The 15,125-nt window shown below is 46.9% G+C and overlaps 1 protein-coding gene across 1 annotated transcript; it reads right to left on the bottom strand.

Moving 5' to 3' along the window:
* Positions 1-295: 295 nt before the first annotated feature.
* LOC149429169 (tyrosinase-like) lies at positions 296-11,605 on the bottom strand. The gene is made up of 4 exons (XM_089666657.1): positions 10,811-11,605; positions 4,814-5,027; positions 2,354-2,495; positions 296-476 (listed from the first exon to the last, which is right to left on the bottom strand). The coding sequence occupies exons 1-4, from the start codon at positions 11,603-11,605 to the stop codon at positions 296-298; spliced, it is 1,332 nt and encodes a 443-aa protein (XP_089522783.1).
* Between the last annotated feature and the right edge of the window lie 3,520 nt (positions 11,606-15,125).

Genomic DNA, 15,125 nt, shown 5'->3' on the forward strand with positions numbered 1-15,125 from the left:
AAGCAGAACAGAGCTTCTGACCTCCATCCTTCTTGGAGGCCAAAGTTATTGGATCACAATCAATAAAGTAACAATTTCAATGAGTGGGTAGTGGTAGGTTTCCTTTCATGATTTTAATTCCTCAGTTAGAGTGTGTTATGTTTTACAAAACGACATTGGATATTCATCGTGAAGGATTGTGAGATGTGAGATGATTGGACAGATTTGATATGAGAGCTTGTTGTGGTTCTGAATCGGTTTTCCCATCACACGAGGAGCAGATCCCAAGTCTCCTAAGACTGGCTTCAATGGCGGATTACATCCCCTGGTATTTCGAGTAGACGTATCCATATTTGTCGGAGGTGCGTAGGAGGTCTTTGTTCCTGTAACACGGGAAGTACGGAGTGCAGCACTCGTCAGGACCTTGGCCCGGTTGGTCATTTTCAGGGTACATGTCCGAAGTGGCATTGTGCCTGCAAATCCATTCCTCGAAGATCCTACAAATAAATGAATATGTGAAAATATGCAAAATCCAGACAAAAAAAACAAGGGGTGTGCTGTAAGAAATGCAAAAGTGGGCATTAGACAAGTGCGATTCGGACACTTTTTTTTTTGTTCGGATGTATCCGAATCCCAAGAGTAATGACCTTCAATGAATCCAAAATAAATTATAAGGAAATGCATTATCCAAATTTGAGTAAAACAGAATAGAATAGAAAAGAATAGAATGGCAAAAGAATAGAATTAAAATAAAGGAATATAATAGAATAGAACATATAAGAATAGAATAAAACAGAATAGAAAATAATAGAATAGAATAGAATAGAATAGAATGGAACAGAATAGAATAGAAAATAAAAGAATAGAATGGAACAGAATAGAATAGAAAATAAAGAATAGAATGGAACAGAATAGAATAGAAAATAAAAGAATAGGATAGAAAATAAAGAACTTGAATAGATAAGAATAGGTTAGCATAGAATAGAAAAAAAGCAATAGAAAATAATAGAGTAGAATAGCACAGAATAGAAAATAAAGGAATAGAATAGAAAATAAAATTATAGAATAGAAAATAAAGGAAAAGAATAGAATAAAATGGAATAAAATAGAAAATAAGGAATAGATAAGAATAGAATAGCATAGAATAGAAAATAAAGTAATAGAACAGAAAATAATAGAATGGAATAGAATAAAACAATAGAATATCCTGTCACAGAGTCTCGTCCTGTCACAAGTGCTACAAGAACTTGTTAGAGACTGATTAGAGGAGACAGTCGGAGAGTGGGAACATGTTATATGAGACTGCTAGAGAATAATGGCTTTATAGTACCTTCACAACTCAATTCTCCATCTACTACTAAGTTTGGAGATTCCATAGTGCCTTGGGCGGGACGAAACCTCCAACCCAATGTCTGGGTTTTGTGGAGGAACAGCAGGATGTGTGCCCAGATGTAGACAGCCATTATAATGGAGGTTTCGGAATACCTCAGGGCTCTACCCAAGAGAGACAGGAGGTCTCCTACAGGAGTCAGAGAGGCTGCCACCTGCTGCCTCCATATCTCCAAACTAGGGAGCCCCATCCAGGACTACCACCTAGAGACCTGGAAACCAGGAGAAAGCTGCAAGATCCGTTTTCTCCACTTAAAACCTATGCTCCCTAGTCCTGCACTCAGTAAATGTGCAAACCCCGTGTCCTTTTGATGACCAATTTCCCAGTGACATAGTCTCGTCCTCTCACAAGTGCTTTAGGAAATTGTTAGCTACTGATTAGAGGAGACAGTCGGAGAGTGGGAACATGTTATATGTGACTGCTAGAGAATAATGACTTTATAGTACCTTCACAACTCATCCATCTACTACTACCTTTGGAGATTCCATAGTGCCTTGGGCGGGACGGAACCTCCAACCCAATGTCTGGGTTTTGTGGAGGAACAGCAGGGTGTGTGCCCAGGTGTACACATCCCTTATAATGGAGGTTTAGGAATACCTCAGGGCTCCAACCAAGAGAGACAGGAGGTCTCCTACAGGAGTCAGAGAGGCTGCCACCTGCTGCCTCCATATCTCCAAACTAGAGAGCCCCATCCAGGACTACCACCTGGAGACCTGGAAACCTGGAGAAAGCTGCAAGGTCAGTTTTCTCCATTTAGAACCTATGCTGCTTAGTCCTGCACTCAGTAAACGTGCAAACCCGTGTCCTCTTGATGACCAATTTCACCGTGACAGAGTCTCGTCCTCTCACATAGTCCCGTCTTGTCACATACTACAAATACTGATTATTATACACCGTTTGGTGGTGTCATGGGTCCCAGTTGAAGGCCCATGTATCTAGTAAGTTTTCCACCTCTGAGGCAACAGACTTAGTGATAAAACTTGCTTGTCAACAAAACAATGGTGCAGCACAAACATGGGATCATTGCTGGAGATGGGAACCTCAGACATTGTCCCTCCGAGGAAGTTATGGACCAAGTTATGCATTCCAGTCTGCCGCGTCATCCCGTCTTTTGGATTCATAAAGCCTACAAAGATCACAGTACAATATTACAGTCCTCTGGTTACATTTCCTTTCAAGCCCGCAAATCCTTCTCTTTTCCCTTATTGGGTCTTGGGTGCTACAATCTAACTTGAGTTTGGCAAATAAAAAATGAAAAAAAAACAAAAACATGCTGAGATACAATTAATATCTGCATCCAGAATGTGACATAAAGCCAGGGATTTTTCAGTAGGAACATGATAGTATGCAGTGCCACACCTCCAGCATTGCATGTATGTATTAGCAAGGGGTACTGGGGTATGCAGGGCTGGAGGGTCCTTAAATGCTAACTGCTAGGGTATTCATTGTCCCTGTGGGATCTATTGTTGCTGCGGGGGTCTATTGTTCATGGTGGATCTATTTTTCATGGTGGATCTATTCTTGGGGGGGCATCTATTGCTGTAGTTGTTGCTGGCTGGTGATCTATTGTTGCTGGGGGAATTACTGTTGAGGGAGTTTCACTGTTGCTGGATGTTGGAAGGTCTATCAATGCTTGCTGCTGGTAAATCTAGTGTTTCTGCGGGAATATATTGTTGCTGCAGGGTCTATCATTGTTGTGGGAGGTCTATTATTGCTATTGCTGGGGGGGGGTCTATTGTTGCTGGATGGGTCTGTCGTTGTTGTGGGGGGTCTACTATTGTTTTAGGTCTATTGTTGCTGTGGGATCTATTGTTGCTCATGGGGTTTATCATTGTTGTGGGGGGGTCTATTATTGCTATTACTGGGGGGTCTATTGTTGCTGGATGGGTCTGTCATTGTTGTGGGGGGTCTATTATTGTTTTAGGTCTATTGCTGCCGTGGGATCTATTGTTGCTGATGGGGTTTATCGTTGTTGTGGGGGATCTATTATTGCTATTTGTGGGGGGTCTATTGTTGCTGGATGCGTCTGTCATTGCGGTTGGGGGGATCTAATAATGTTTTGGGTCTTTTGTTGCTGGGGGATCTGTTGTTGCTGAGGGGTCTATCATTGTTGTGGGGGGTCTATTATTGCTATTGTTTGGGGGGTGATCTATTGTTGCTGGGGGAATTACTGTTGAGGGAGTTTTGCTGTTGCTGGATGTTGGAGGGTCTATCAATGTTGGCTACTGGTGGATCTAGTGTTTCTGAGGGAATATAGTGTTGCTGCGGAGTCTATCATTGTTGTGGGGGGTCTACTATTGCTGGATGGGTCTGTCATTGCTGTGGAGTTGGTCTATTATTGTTTTGGGTCTATTGTTGCTGGGGAACCTGTTGTTGCTGAGGGGTCTATCATTGTTGTGGGGGGAAACTGTTATTGCTATTGCTGGGGGGTCTATTGTTGCTGGATGCGTCTGTCATTGTGGTTGGGGGGATCTATTATTGTTTTGGGTCTTTTGTTGCTGGGGAATCTGTTGTTGCTGAGGGGTCTATTATTGTTGTGGGGGATCTATTATTGCTATTGTTTGGGGGGGATCTATTGCTGCTGGGGGAATTTCTGTTGAGGGAGTTTTACTGTTGCTGGATGTTGGAGGGTCTATCAGTGCTGGCTGCTGGTGGATCTAGTGTGGCTGGGGGATCTGTTGTTGCTGAGGGGTCTATCATTGTTGTGGGGGGTCTATTATTGCTATTGCTGGGGGGGGGGTCTATTGTTGCTGGATTGGTCTGTCATTGCTGTGGGGGGGGGGTCTATTATTGTTATTGCTGGGGAGGGGGTCTAATGTTGCTGGATGGGTCTGTCATTGTTGTGGGGGAGGTCTATTATTGCTATTGCTGGGGGGGGGGGGTCTAATTTTGCTGGATACATCTGTCATTGCTATGGGGCGTCTATTATTGTTTTGGGTCTATTGTTGCTTGAGGATCTATTTTTGCTGAGGGGTCTGTTGTTGTTGGCTGCAGGGAATCTATTTTGCTACCTTTGTTGTTCTCATTAACAAACTATTTAGCACCACAATATGAAGCTTGGTTCTGTATTCTCTAAAAGAAGTGGTACTGGGGGGAGGGGGGGCAGGTAGTGAGATGGAGACAAGGGACAGTACAGGGAGGTAGGTAGGGGGCAGAGCCAATGGGTTACTCAGGGGAAGTCCCTGCTCCCATTCTCTGAGAAGAAACAAAAATTGCATAAACCTAATAAACGTGTACAACAATTTCTGTAGCACAAACTTTTACGGAACTTTTACAAACTTTTACGGAACTCCTCTGGCTTTAAATGTCACGAACATGCTCAGGAATTTCATCTCCAATGGTACAAAAAGTTTCCTACTCTCTCAAAAACATCAAAACTTTGGCTAAATAGGCACTTTAAGAAAAAAAAAAAAAAAAAGTAAAGTTACAATACAGCTTGCCCACCTTCTAAGATATTCCGGAAGCTTTTCCTTGCTATTCTGTTGTAGGGAGGGAGGTCAAAGTCTTCCCATTTCAGAGTTTCCTCCACGTCTTGGAAGGTGGGTAGCCTAGGGGCGTCAGGATTAACCCCAGGCTTCCTATGCAATCTCTCCATCTGGTTCTGGTCATCAGCACCCAGGCAGTAAGCGTCATCGTAATTGTAACCACTGCAAATTGACTAAAGGAGGGAAACATCGACAGCCTTGTTAGTATGTTGGGTAGGTGCAGCGCGGTGCGGCAGCAGTTGACACTCCAAGGCCCGGCCCCATGTACAGAAACAGCCAGACAAGAGCAGTGCAGGAGCGGGTTGCCATTTATAAACGTCCTCCCCGCTCCCTGGAAGCGCGCAGTACCGCTGTACGGGACCCGATCATGTGATCACTGATTGGCCAATCAGTGATCACATGAAGCGTAGTAAGCAAGATGAACTTCTGACATAATGATGTCAGAAGTGACATCTTGCTTACTACGCTTCATGTGATCACTGATCGAAGAGATCACATGGTACAGTGCCATTCACAACAGCCTTGGCTCATCAGTGACCACATGAAGCGTAGTAAGCAAGATGTCACTTCTGACATCATTGCTTACTACGTGTGAATGATCACAGAGATCACATGGTACAGGGCCATTCACAACAGCCTTGTACCATGGTATAGGGCTATTCACAACAGCCTTGGCCAATCAGTGATCACATGAGGCGTAGTAAGCAAGATGTCACTTCTGACATCATTGCTTACTACTAGTGAAATCTCTGAATGATCACAGAGATCACATGGTACAGGGCTATTCACAACAGCCTTGGCCAATCAGTGATCACATGAAGCATAGTAAGCAAGATGTCACTTCTGACATCATTGCTTAATACGTGTGAAATCTGTGAATGATCACAGAGATCACATGGTACAGGGCTATTCACAACAGCCTTGTACCATGTGACAAGCTGTGACCAATCACAGCTCGTGCAGTATTTTTCATTGGCTGCAGGAATGCAGCCAGAGAGAAGGAGAAATGATTCCTTTTACAGCCTTTATGGGTGTAAAAATCAATCAGTGTAAAAAAAAAAAAAAAAATCTTCCTCACCTCCCAAAAGTAGTACAGTGTCACTATGGTGACACCGTACTGCTAGGGTGACAGTATGTTAAAAAAAAAAAACCCATAATAATATGAAAAAAATAAATAAAAATGTAAACCTTTTTTTGAAAAAGTATAATTTTTGGTTATAAACTAATCTGGGTTATTTTTTTTTTACTAAAAAGCTAACTGAATAAATTTTGGCCAAGATTTATGAAGAAAGATTATTTATTTGCAAAATTTTATAAGAAAAACATTTTTTTTTTTTAATTTTTGTACTTTTTCATTTCTATATGCTAAAAAATTCATATGGGTACAGTGTTGCATGGCCGCGCAACTCTCATTCAAAGTGCGAGAGCGCTGAAAGCTGAAAATTGGCCTGGACTGGAAGGGGGGGGGGAAGTGTCCAGACTGGAAGGGGGGGAAAGTGTCCGGACTGGAAGGGGGGGGAAAGTGTCCGGACTGGAAGGGGGTGAAAGTGTCCGGACTGGAAGGGAGTGAAAGTGTCCGGACTGGAAGGGAGTGAAAGTGTCCGGACTGGAAGGGAGTGAAAGTGTCCGGACTGGAAGGGGGTGAAAGTGTCCGGACTGGAAGGGGGTGAAAGTGTCCGGACTGGAAGGGGGGGGAAAGTGTCCGGACTGGAAGGGGGGGGGAAAGTGTCCGGACTGGAAGGGGGTAAAAGTGTCCGGACTGGAAGGGGGTAAAAGTGTCCGGACTGGAAGGGGGTAAAAGTGTCTGGACTGGAAGGGGGTGAAAGTGTCCGGACTGGAAGGGGGTGAAAGTGTCCGGACTGGAAGGGGGGGGAAAGTGTCCGAGCTGGAAGGAGGTGAAAGTGTCTGGACTGGAAGGGGGGAAAGTGTCTGGACTGGAAGGGGGGAAAGTGTCTGGACTGGAAGGGGGGAAAGTGTCTGGACTGGAAGGGGGGAAAGTGTCCGGACTGGAAGGGGGTAAAAGTGTCTGGACTGGAAGGGGTGAAAGTGTCCGGACTGGAAGGGGGTGAAAGTGTCCGGACTGGAAGGGGGTGAAAGTGTCCGGACTGGAAGGGGGGGGAAAGTGTCCGGACTGGAAGGAGGTGAAAGTGTCCGGACTGGAAGGGAGTGAAAGTGTCCGGACTGGAAGGGGGTGAAAGTGTCCGGACTGGTAGGGGGTGAAAGTGTCTGGACTGGAAGGGGGGAAAGTGTCCGGACTGGAAGGGGGTAAAAGTGTCTGGACTGGAAGGGGTGAAAGTGTCCGGACTGGAAGGGGGTGAAAGTGTCCGGACTGGAAGGGGGTGAAAGTGTCTGGACTGGAAGGGGGTGAAAGTGTCTGGACTGGAAGGGGGTGAAAGTGTCTGGACTGGAAGGGGGTAAAAGTGTCTGGACTGGAAGGGGGTAAAAGTGTCCGGACTGGAAGGAGGGGGAAAGTGTCCGGACTGGAAGGGGGTAAAAGTGTCCGGACTGGAAGGGGGTAAAAGTGTCCGGACTGGAAGGGGGTAAAAGTGTCCGGACTGGAAGGGGGTAAAAGTGTCCGGACTGGAAGGGGGTAAAAGTGTCCGGACTGGAAGGGGGTAAAAGTGTCCGGACTGGAAGGGGGTAAAAGTGTCCGGACTGGAAGGGGGTAAAAGTGTCCGGACTGGAAGGGGGTAAAAGTGTCCGGACTGGAAGGGGGTAAAAGTGTCTGGACTGGAAGGGGTGAAAGTGTCCGGACTGGAAGGGGTGAAAGTGTCCGGACTGGAAGGGGGTGAAAGTGTCTGGACTGGAAGGGGGTAAAAGTGTCTGGACTGGAAGGGGGTGAAAGTGTCTGGACTGGAAGGGGGGAAAGTGTCTGGACTGGAAGGGGGTGAAAGTGTCTGGACTGGAAGGGGGGAAAGTGTCCGGACTGGAAGGGGGTAAAAGTGTCCGGACTGGAAGGGGTGAAAGTGTCCGGACTGGAAGGGGGTGAAAGTGTCTGGACTGGAAGGGGGTGAAAGTGTCCGGACTGGAAGGGGGTGAAATTGTCCGGACTGGAAGGGGGTGAAATTGTCTGGACAGGAAGGGGGTGAAAGTGTCTGGACTGGAAGGGGGTAAAAGTGTCTGGACTGGAAGGGGGTGAAAGTGTCCGGACTGGAAGGGGGTGAAAGTGTCCGGACTGGAAGTGGTTAAAGAACTTGTGAACAGTACAACAGCCCGGTGGGGAAGCTCACGTGACTAGGAACTTCCAGTCAATGGAACGGAGAGTGAGCGGTGATATCACATACCTGGTGATGGAGGCCAATGGAGAGAGGGCTTCCCTTGTGGCTAAATCCGAACTCCCCTGAGAGTGGGACAGCGGGAGTCAGGCCCAAAGTTGCACAGGTTGCCTGTAGGAGTGCTGGTTGGTGGTCCACTCAGAAGCACAGCTGGTGCACGGCGATAGGTCTGCAGACAGGAGGCGCCTGTGCGTGGTATGCAAGCCCTTCCGGGCTTTGGATGTTTACTGGGTAGTCGGTTCAAGCCAAGGTCAGGTACTAGGTGGGAATCAAGCAGACGTAGTCAGATGGGGTAGAGTATCTGTAAGCCAAGCCGAGGTCAGATCAGGGGTAAGGCAGAGTAGAAAGGTCCAGGAGCAAGCTCAGTCGGTAACAGGAAATCACAGGTCAGAGTCACAGGAACAGGGCACGGGGAGCTAGAGATCACCCAGCAACTTGAGGAAGTGATGAGCCTCCTTATAAAGGCCGTCTGGCACCAGACTGAGGCTGATGTGTACTTCTGCGGCCATGCAGAGTACTGGCAGAAATGCCAGATCTTCCAGAACTTCTGCCATGGACAGGACCCTGACAGGTGAGTAGGCCCGAAATGAAGACAGAAAGTGGCCTGGTTGGTCCCACCCAAAGGGGAGCTTGCTGATGTTGCAGATGTAAGCTCTCAGCTTCCCCTACTCTCCCTGCTGTTAGTGCCGTCCTTCACAGACTGGTATGCTTTCCCTACACTAGCCACTTTGCAAATATGCACCAAAAATGCAGGGGCAGGGACCTAAAAAGACTCTTCGTGACCCTAGATGGACGCCAGGGTCACACTGATGCAGAGTAGCCAACCACTGCTCCCGGGAACCGAGGGAATCATAGAGAAACTCAGTTTCTCTTGACTTCCCCCTACAACTGCATTGCTGCTCCAGCTGAGCACCACCTACAGTGGAGAAAATGGACTGCACCTTCCTACAAGTAGAGAGGAATGAATGATTATTTTCTGAATTTCAATCATATTTACAGTTTTTTGTTTTTTTTAAAGCAGAACACCAAGCGTGTGTAGCGTCCCCCTCTTGTTGGCATAAATTTAGTTTTTGGCTTCACTGTAGCCAGTGGAACTTGATCCATTGGTTTTGTGTGGTCGGGGATTCCAAGATGGGTGTTTGATTCCTCCCACCTGCCTCTGGAAGAAGTTTCCAGAATATAGGACAAGAAGATTCAAATATCCAGTATTAATATCTACCATTCCATAGCCAATCACTGGAAGGAGGCAGCCAGAAGGTGGTTGGGGAGGTAATATATGTTTGGGAGGCCCTTCTAGATTGTTCTTTCCTCTCCAGGAAGAGTTCCAGTTCTCCTGGGGCTGAGGTAGTGAGACAAGAAAATGCAGTCTGGACCTCCGCAGGAGCTGAGCTGAGGGCTTGGAGGACATTTCTAATGAATTCTTGGAGGGCACTGTCTTAAAGTCCTGGTCTGGAAAAGGATCTTTTATCTACCTCACTGAGGATCTACCTGTGGATGCTGGGTGGCAGACAGCTCCTGGGACATTGTAAATAAAGATGTTGCTGGGTGTCAGGGTCCTGTCCATGACAGGAGTTCTGAAAGATCTGGCATTTCTGCCAGTACTCTACATGGCCGCAGCAGTACACATCAGCCTCAGTCTAGTGCCAGACGGCCTTTATAAGGAGGCTCATCACTTCCTCTAGTTTCTGGATGATCTCTAGCTCCCCATGCCCTGTTCCTGTTTCCTGTGATTCTGACCTGTGACTTCCTGTTACCGACTCAGCTTGCTCTTGGACCTGTCTACTCTGATTTACCCCTGATCTGACCTCGGCTTGGCTTACGGATACTCTCTCTCTCTCTCTCTCTCACTCCTGTGTATGACCTCGGCTATCCCATCTGACTACGTCTGCTCTGATTCCCATCTGGTACCTGACCTTGGCTTGAACCGACTACCCAGTAAACATCTAAATCCCGGAAGGGCTTGCATACCTCGCACAGGCACCTCCTGACTGCAGACCTATCTCCGTGCACCAGCTGTGCTTCTGAGTGGACCACCAACCAGCACTCCTACAGGCGACCTATGCAACTTTGGGCCTGACTCCCGCTGTACCACTCTCAGGGGAGTCCGGAACTTTGCCGCAAGGGAAGCCCTCTCTCCATTGGCCTCCATCACCAGGTATGTGATAGAAAGGCTGCTTTAGAGAAGATTAGTGAGAAGTTTGTCCTCCCGTTGACTGCCATTATCGTTTTGGAGCATCCTATAACCAGGGGTGGACTGACAACTCATGGGGCCCCTGTGTCCTTGCCCAAATTCAAAAAAGCCTATAAAAAAGGTACCAGGGGCATCTCATGGGGCCCCCTACTGACCCCGGGCCCTCGGGCAGTGCCCGAGTTTCCAAATGGTCAGTCCGCCCCTGCCTGTGACCCTAAACCCCTCTCCTATATAAGTTCTTAAGCAATAACTAGTAAAAAGACCCTAGACTGAGCCTGTACGATCAGTGTGCATGGAACTTGGATGGAAGCCTCTGTAGTACTGTGAGGGAACCAGTCTATTTCAGTGGCCCCTTGGGGGATGAGCGCTACACATGTAACCCCCGCCCACCAAAAAAACATACACACTGTACATACACCTACAGACAATAAAAAAATCATAAGCCTAAAAAATGTAATTGTCCTACAAGTACTTTTGGTTTTCCACTTACCTTCCAAAAATCAAAATGGGAGTATTTACTGAGAAACCCTTGCACATCGTTATCTCCGAGGAAGTCATCGGTGCAGATTGAGCAAGTTTTCTCTCCTCTCCAGTCCCAATAAGGAAGGGCAAAATTTTCGTCCCCTGTCAAGAGCTGAATTTGTCTCTCCAAGTAGAGGAGGCCCAGCCGATGCCAACCGGGAAAAGCAGGACCTTGATGGGCGTAGTTTGTGGTATCATCAAAGGTCCCATTCTTTAGAATTGGCTTTATAGAGTAGTAATGGATCCAGGAAAACACATCATAGATGGTGGCATCAACAAAGCGGTACGTGTCCTTGTGATGGCGGTCTCCGGTGTACAGGATGACAAAGTCCTGACTTTTGGTGGTTTTGGCCAGCACTAGGTAGCTGAAGAATCTTTTCCTTTCGAGCAAAGAAAGTTCTCGAATTTCCTTCCGCACAACAGTATTTTTGCGGTCACATTTTTCTCCGAAGTACCCGTACTTGCAGTCACCGCAGTCGTAGCCGCTGTAGTTACCAAAGCACTCGCAGGTTTTGTCATAGTAATATTTTGGCCAGTCCAAGCGGTCATCATCATATTGGCGTACTTGGCCGGCTGCAAAGGGCGTAAACACAACCCGGTTACGGCATCTGCCACGGCCCGAGCTGGACCCACAGGGGCTGACGTCCTTCCAAAGAGGGCAACAGGATTTGGTCCGAAATGTGGAAGCTGTGGTGCAGGCCCGTGGGAACTGACCCTGGACTAAATTACAGCAAACTACGAGGAAAACACAGAGGACAATCATGGTTCCTTGCAGAGAAATCGACCCCTGGTGAAGACAATGAGACCAGAGTATCTGCGAATTCCAATCTAAATTAAAAAGAGAAAGATTTTGTAAAATACGGGGATATCCAGATGCATGGAAATCTAAAGGGTAATGATAATGTATATGCAGTAGGTAGACCTTGCACATTTTTCCTCTTTGCTGTTCCATAGGTGTTTTGTTACCACTTTGAAGAGAATGCTGAGCTTTCTAAGAAAATCCAGCACTGCCTGCTCGCTTTTTGGCTGCCTGTCTCTAACTGCAAATTCTTCCAGCACTCTATGAGGAAGAGTCAGGAAAAGGGCTATATGTAAGTCATGCACAAAGCTGATCAGAAGGAAATCTAATTGTACCAGGCTACCTATAGCAAAACTTGGAAATTGCTTGGCAGAATTGTAAAGACCTGCCTTGATATTATTAATATTATTACTACTATACAGGATTTATGGCGCCAACAGTTTGCTCAGCACTTTACAATATAATGGGAGACAATACAGCAACAATACAGTTCAATACAAGAGGGATAGGAGGGCCCTGCTCCTTGGAGCTTACAATCTAGGAGGGAGGGGCTAGTGGTACAAAAGGTAGTAACTGTGGGGGATGGACTGGTTGGAAGAGTAGAAGATTCCATTATTATTCTGAGGGCAGGATAGGCTTCCCTGAAGAGATCGGTTTTCAGAGATCGCCTAAAAGTGAGCAGAGTAGGCGATAGTCTGATAAATTGGGGTAGAGAGTTCCAGAGGATATGGGAAGCTCTGGAGAAGTCCTGGAGATGGGCATGGGAAGAGGAGACAAGGGAGCTAGAGAGTAGGAGGTCTTGCGAGGAGCGGAGAGGGCGGTTTGGGTGGTATTTGGAGACAAGATCGGTGATGTAATTTGGGGCGGAGTTATAAATTGATGACACCAGCTGCTGGCTGCAAGTGGAAAATAAGACACGTTTATAAAGCATTGATACAAATTGACTATCTAAGGCCAAACCAAAAAAGCCCCTTGCTTTGGAGGGATCTTCTCTCACTTCCTGCTGTGGCTCTAAGACAGGAAGTGAGGAAAATCTCCCTGGACCTCAAAAAAACTAGGCAATGAGGGAGATGCAGCAAATTGATGTGCTCATCTCTGTCACTGTGCTCTCTCCTCCTATCAGCCTGCTTCTTGTAATCTCATTGGTTGCTTGTGCTGCTTCTTCCGCTCACACTCCAGCTCTGTTGTGCAGAGACTGCTGAAGGCTGATACTCAGGCCGTATTCAGGATCTTACACTGCTTGTATATAAAATACATGCATTAAATGATGTATTCGATATTTAGGAGGTGCAATGAACTGTGCCATTTACATATCTTATATCTGCCTAGAGTTCAGCTTTAACAAAAAGTGAAACACTGTCCCCATATCTTCATTACTCTCATGACTTTAGGCCCAGGTAGACAAATTTTATGACCACTACCAATGCCAGTTAGGATCATTTTCAACAGGTTTAGAGAGAATCTAAGCAATCCTTATCTAATGAACTAAGTTCATTAGAGGTCAGTAGGAAAACTGACCCTTACATTGGGGCCAGAAGATAGCCCTACAATGGTGCTTAGAATGCCACCACTAAAGATCGTTGGCCCTGGAACTATGCAGGCATCATCAAAGGGGTAAATCAAACTCAGCTTAAAAAACCCCAAGCAATCTCTGGAGGAACCCTAGAGTTCCACGGAACCCTGGTTGAGAATGCCTGGTCTACACTAAGAGGATGATAGGGCTTCTTTATCCTTGCATATACTTGATCAGTACAAAAGAACATGGGACCTTGTAAACATCTACAGCAGGGGTGTCAACGTCCATTTCATCGCGGGCCGCATCAGCATTATGGTTGCCCTCAAAGGGCCTGTTGTATCTGTAAGACTAGATGTCCAGAGCACCCAACCCCTAATTACATCAGATGTCAAGAATCCCCCACCCTCCGTTACATCACTGTGCATCCCCTTTGGGGGCAGAGCTGGAAAGCAGAAAGTGCAGGGTCTGGAGGAGGACCAGAGGAGGAGGAGAGGAGTCAGTTACCAAAGTCTGCTGAATGCTGAGACCAGGGGAGGCAGAGATGAGGGGGTGCTGCAGCTGCACTGAGAGGTGCAGGATTTAGCAGAGGCGTTCTATTCTCCTCTCTGCTGCTGACCACTGAGACAAGGTGGAGGCGGAGACTAGGGGGTACCTGCAGGAGATGTGCAAGGGCCACATGAAATGGCCTGGAGAGCCGGATTCGGCCCATGGGCCTTGTGTTTGACACCTGTGATCTACAGGGAAGAGACTAGAACCTCCTATGGTGAAATTGAGGTCGGCAGGAAATACCAAGGGACACGCAAGATCAGGGGCGGACTGACCATTTGGAAAATCGGGCACTGCCCGAGGGCCTGGGGTCAGTAGGGGGCCCCAAGAGATGCCCCTGGTACCTTTTTCATAGGCTTTTTTGAGTTTGGGCAAGGACACAGGGGCCCCATGATCCCCTATTGCCCGGGTGCCCCATGAGTTGTCAGTCCGCCCCTGCGCGAGATCAACAATTCTATAATTGGTGATTTCAGAAGAAGGCTGAGATGGTAGTTAACCTTCATTGGAACAACAGTTGTCCACTATCTTCATTACAGGTACATCTGCTATTTTACTTTTATCCTTTGCAACAAAGCTGGTAAATCCTTGAGGTTGAAGGAGGGAAGAGGTTGAATATGTCCCATAGCTTGTGTGGTTTGTCATGGCAGGGTCATGAGTCTCTGAGCTCCTTTTGAGGATCTAAAGTGGTCCAAATGGTCGATCGTTCTCAGTGAAGTGCTATGGAAAATAATTCAGTGTTACCTTGAAAAGACAAGCAAGTAAACTTTAGAAACCTTGTATGGTGTTACCCCCCCCCCAAAAGATGTCTCTTCAGCAGGTAGAAGCTTGAAGGAGAAGGGCCGACGTCTTGACTTCACCAGTTCTTGGATCCCGGTGCCAATGACCATCCCCGAATCTTCTCCATTTATATATCGGTAGAGGAAGACCCGAAACAGGAACTCTTCTATTTTTAGAACAGGCTGTACATTCTGTATATATCCTGATATTGTTTAATACTGTAGGTGACTTCCTGATGACGACAAAACATTTAATCCATTATGTAATCCCAACATGATTCAAAAAATGCCACCGAGGTCATTCATGGCAATGTTACACTGCCATAAACTGTTGAATTAGTTATTATGTGCCCTTGTCCGCCTTTTGTTACTGGAGGCATCTTGCCAACCTGCAGAGGGGGAAGAGAGACTCCAAGGTGGGTTCAAGCAAAATAAGAGCTTCCTAAGACCCTGGGACAACCAATGAAAACCCAGAAGTGAATCCTACAAGTCCACCTAAGAGGAGACGCTACAAATGCCTGCTATGACCAGGGGCGGACTGTCCATTTGGAAACTCGGGGCACTGCGCGAGGACCCGGGGTCAGTAGGGGGCCCCAAGAGATGCCCCTGGTACCTTTTTCATAGGCTTTTTTGAGTTTGGGCAAGG

The sequence above is a fragment of the Staurois parvus genome, unplaced genomic scaffold (assembly GCF_062004578.1).
Source record: "Staurois parvus isolate SC_StPar_1 unplaced genomic scaffold, SC_StPar_1.0 ptg002763l, whole genome shotgun sequence".
In the NCBI taxonomy this organism is placed as follows: Eukaryota; Metazoa; Chordata; class Amphibia; order Anura; family Ranidae; genus Staurois; species Staurois parvus.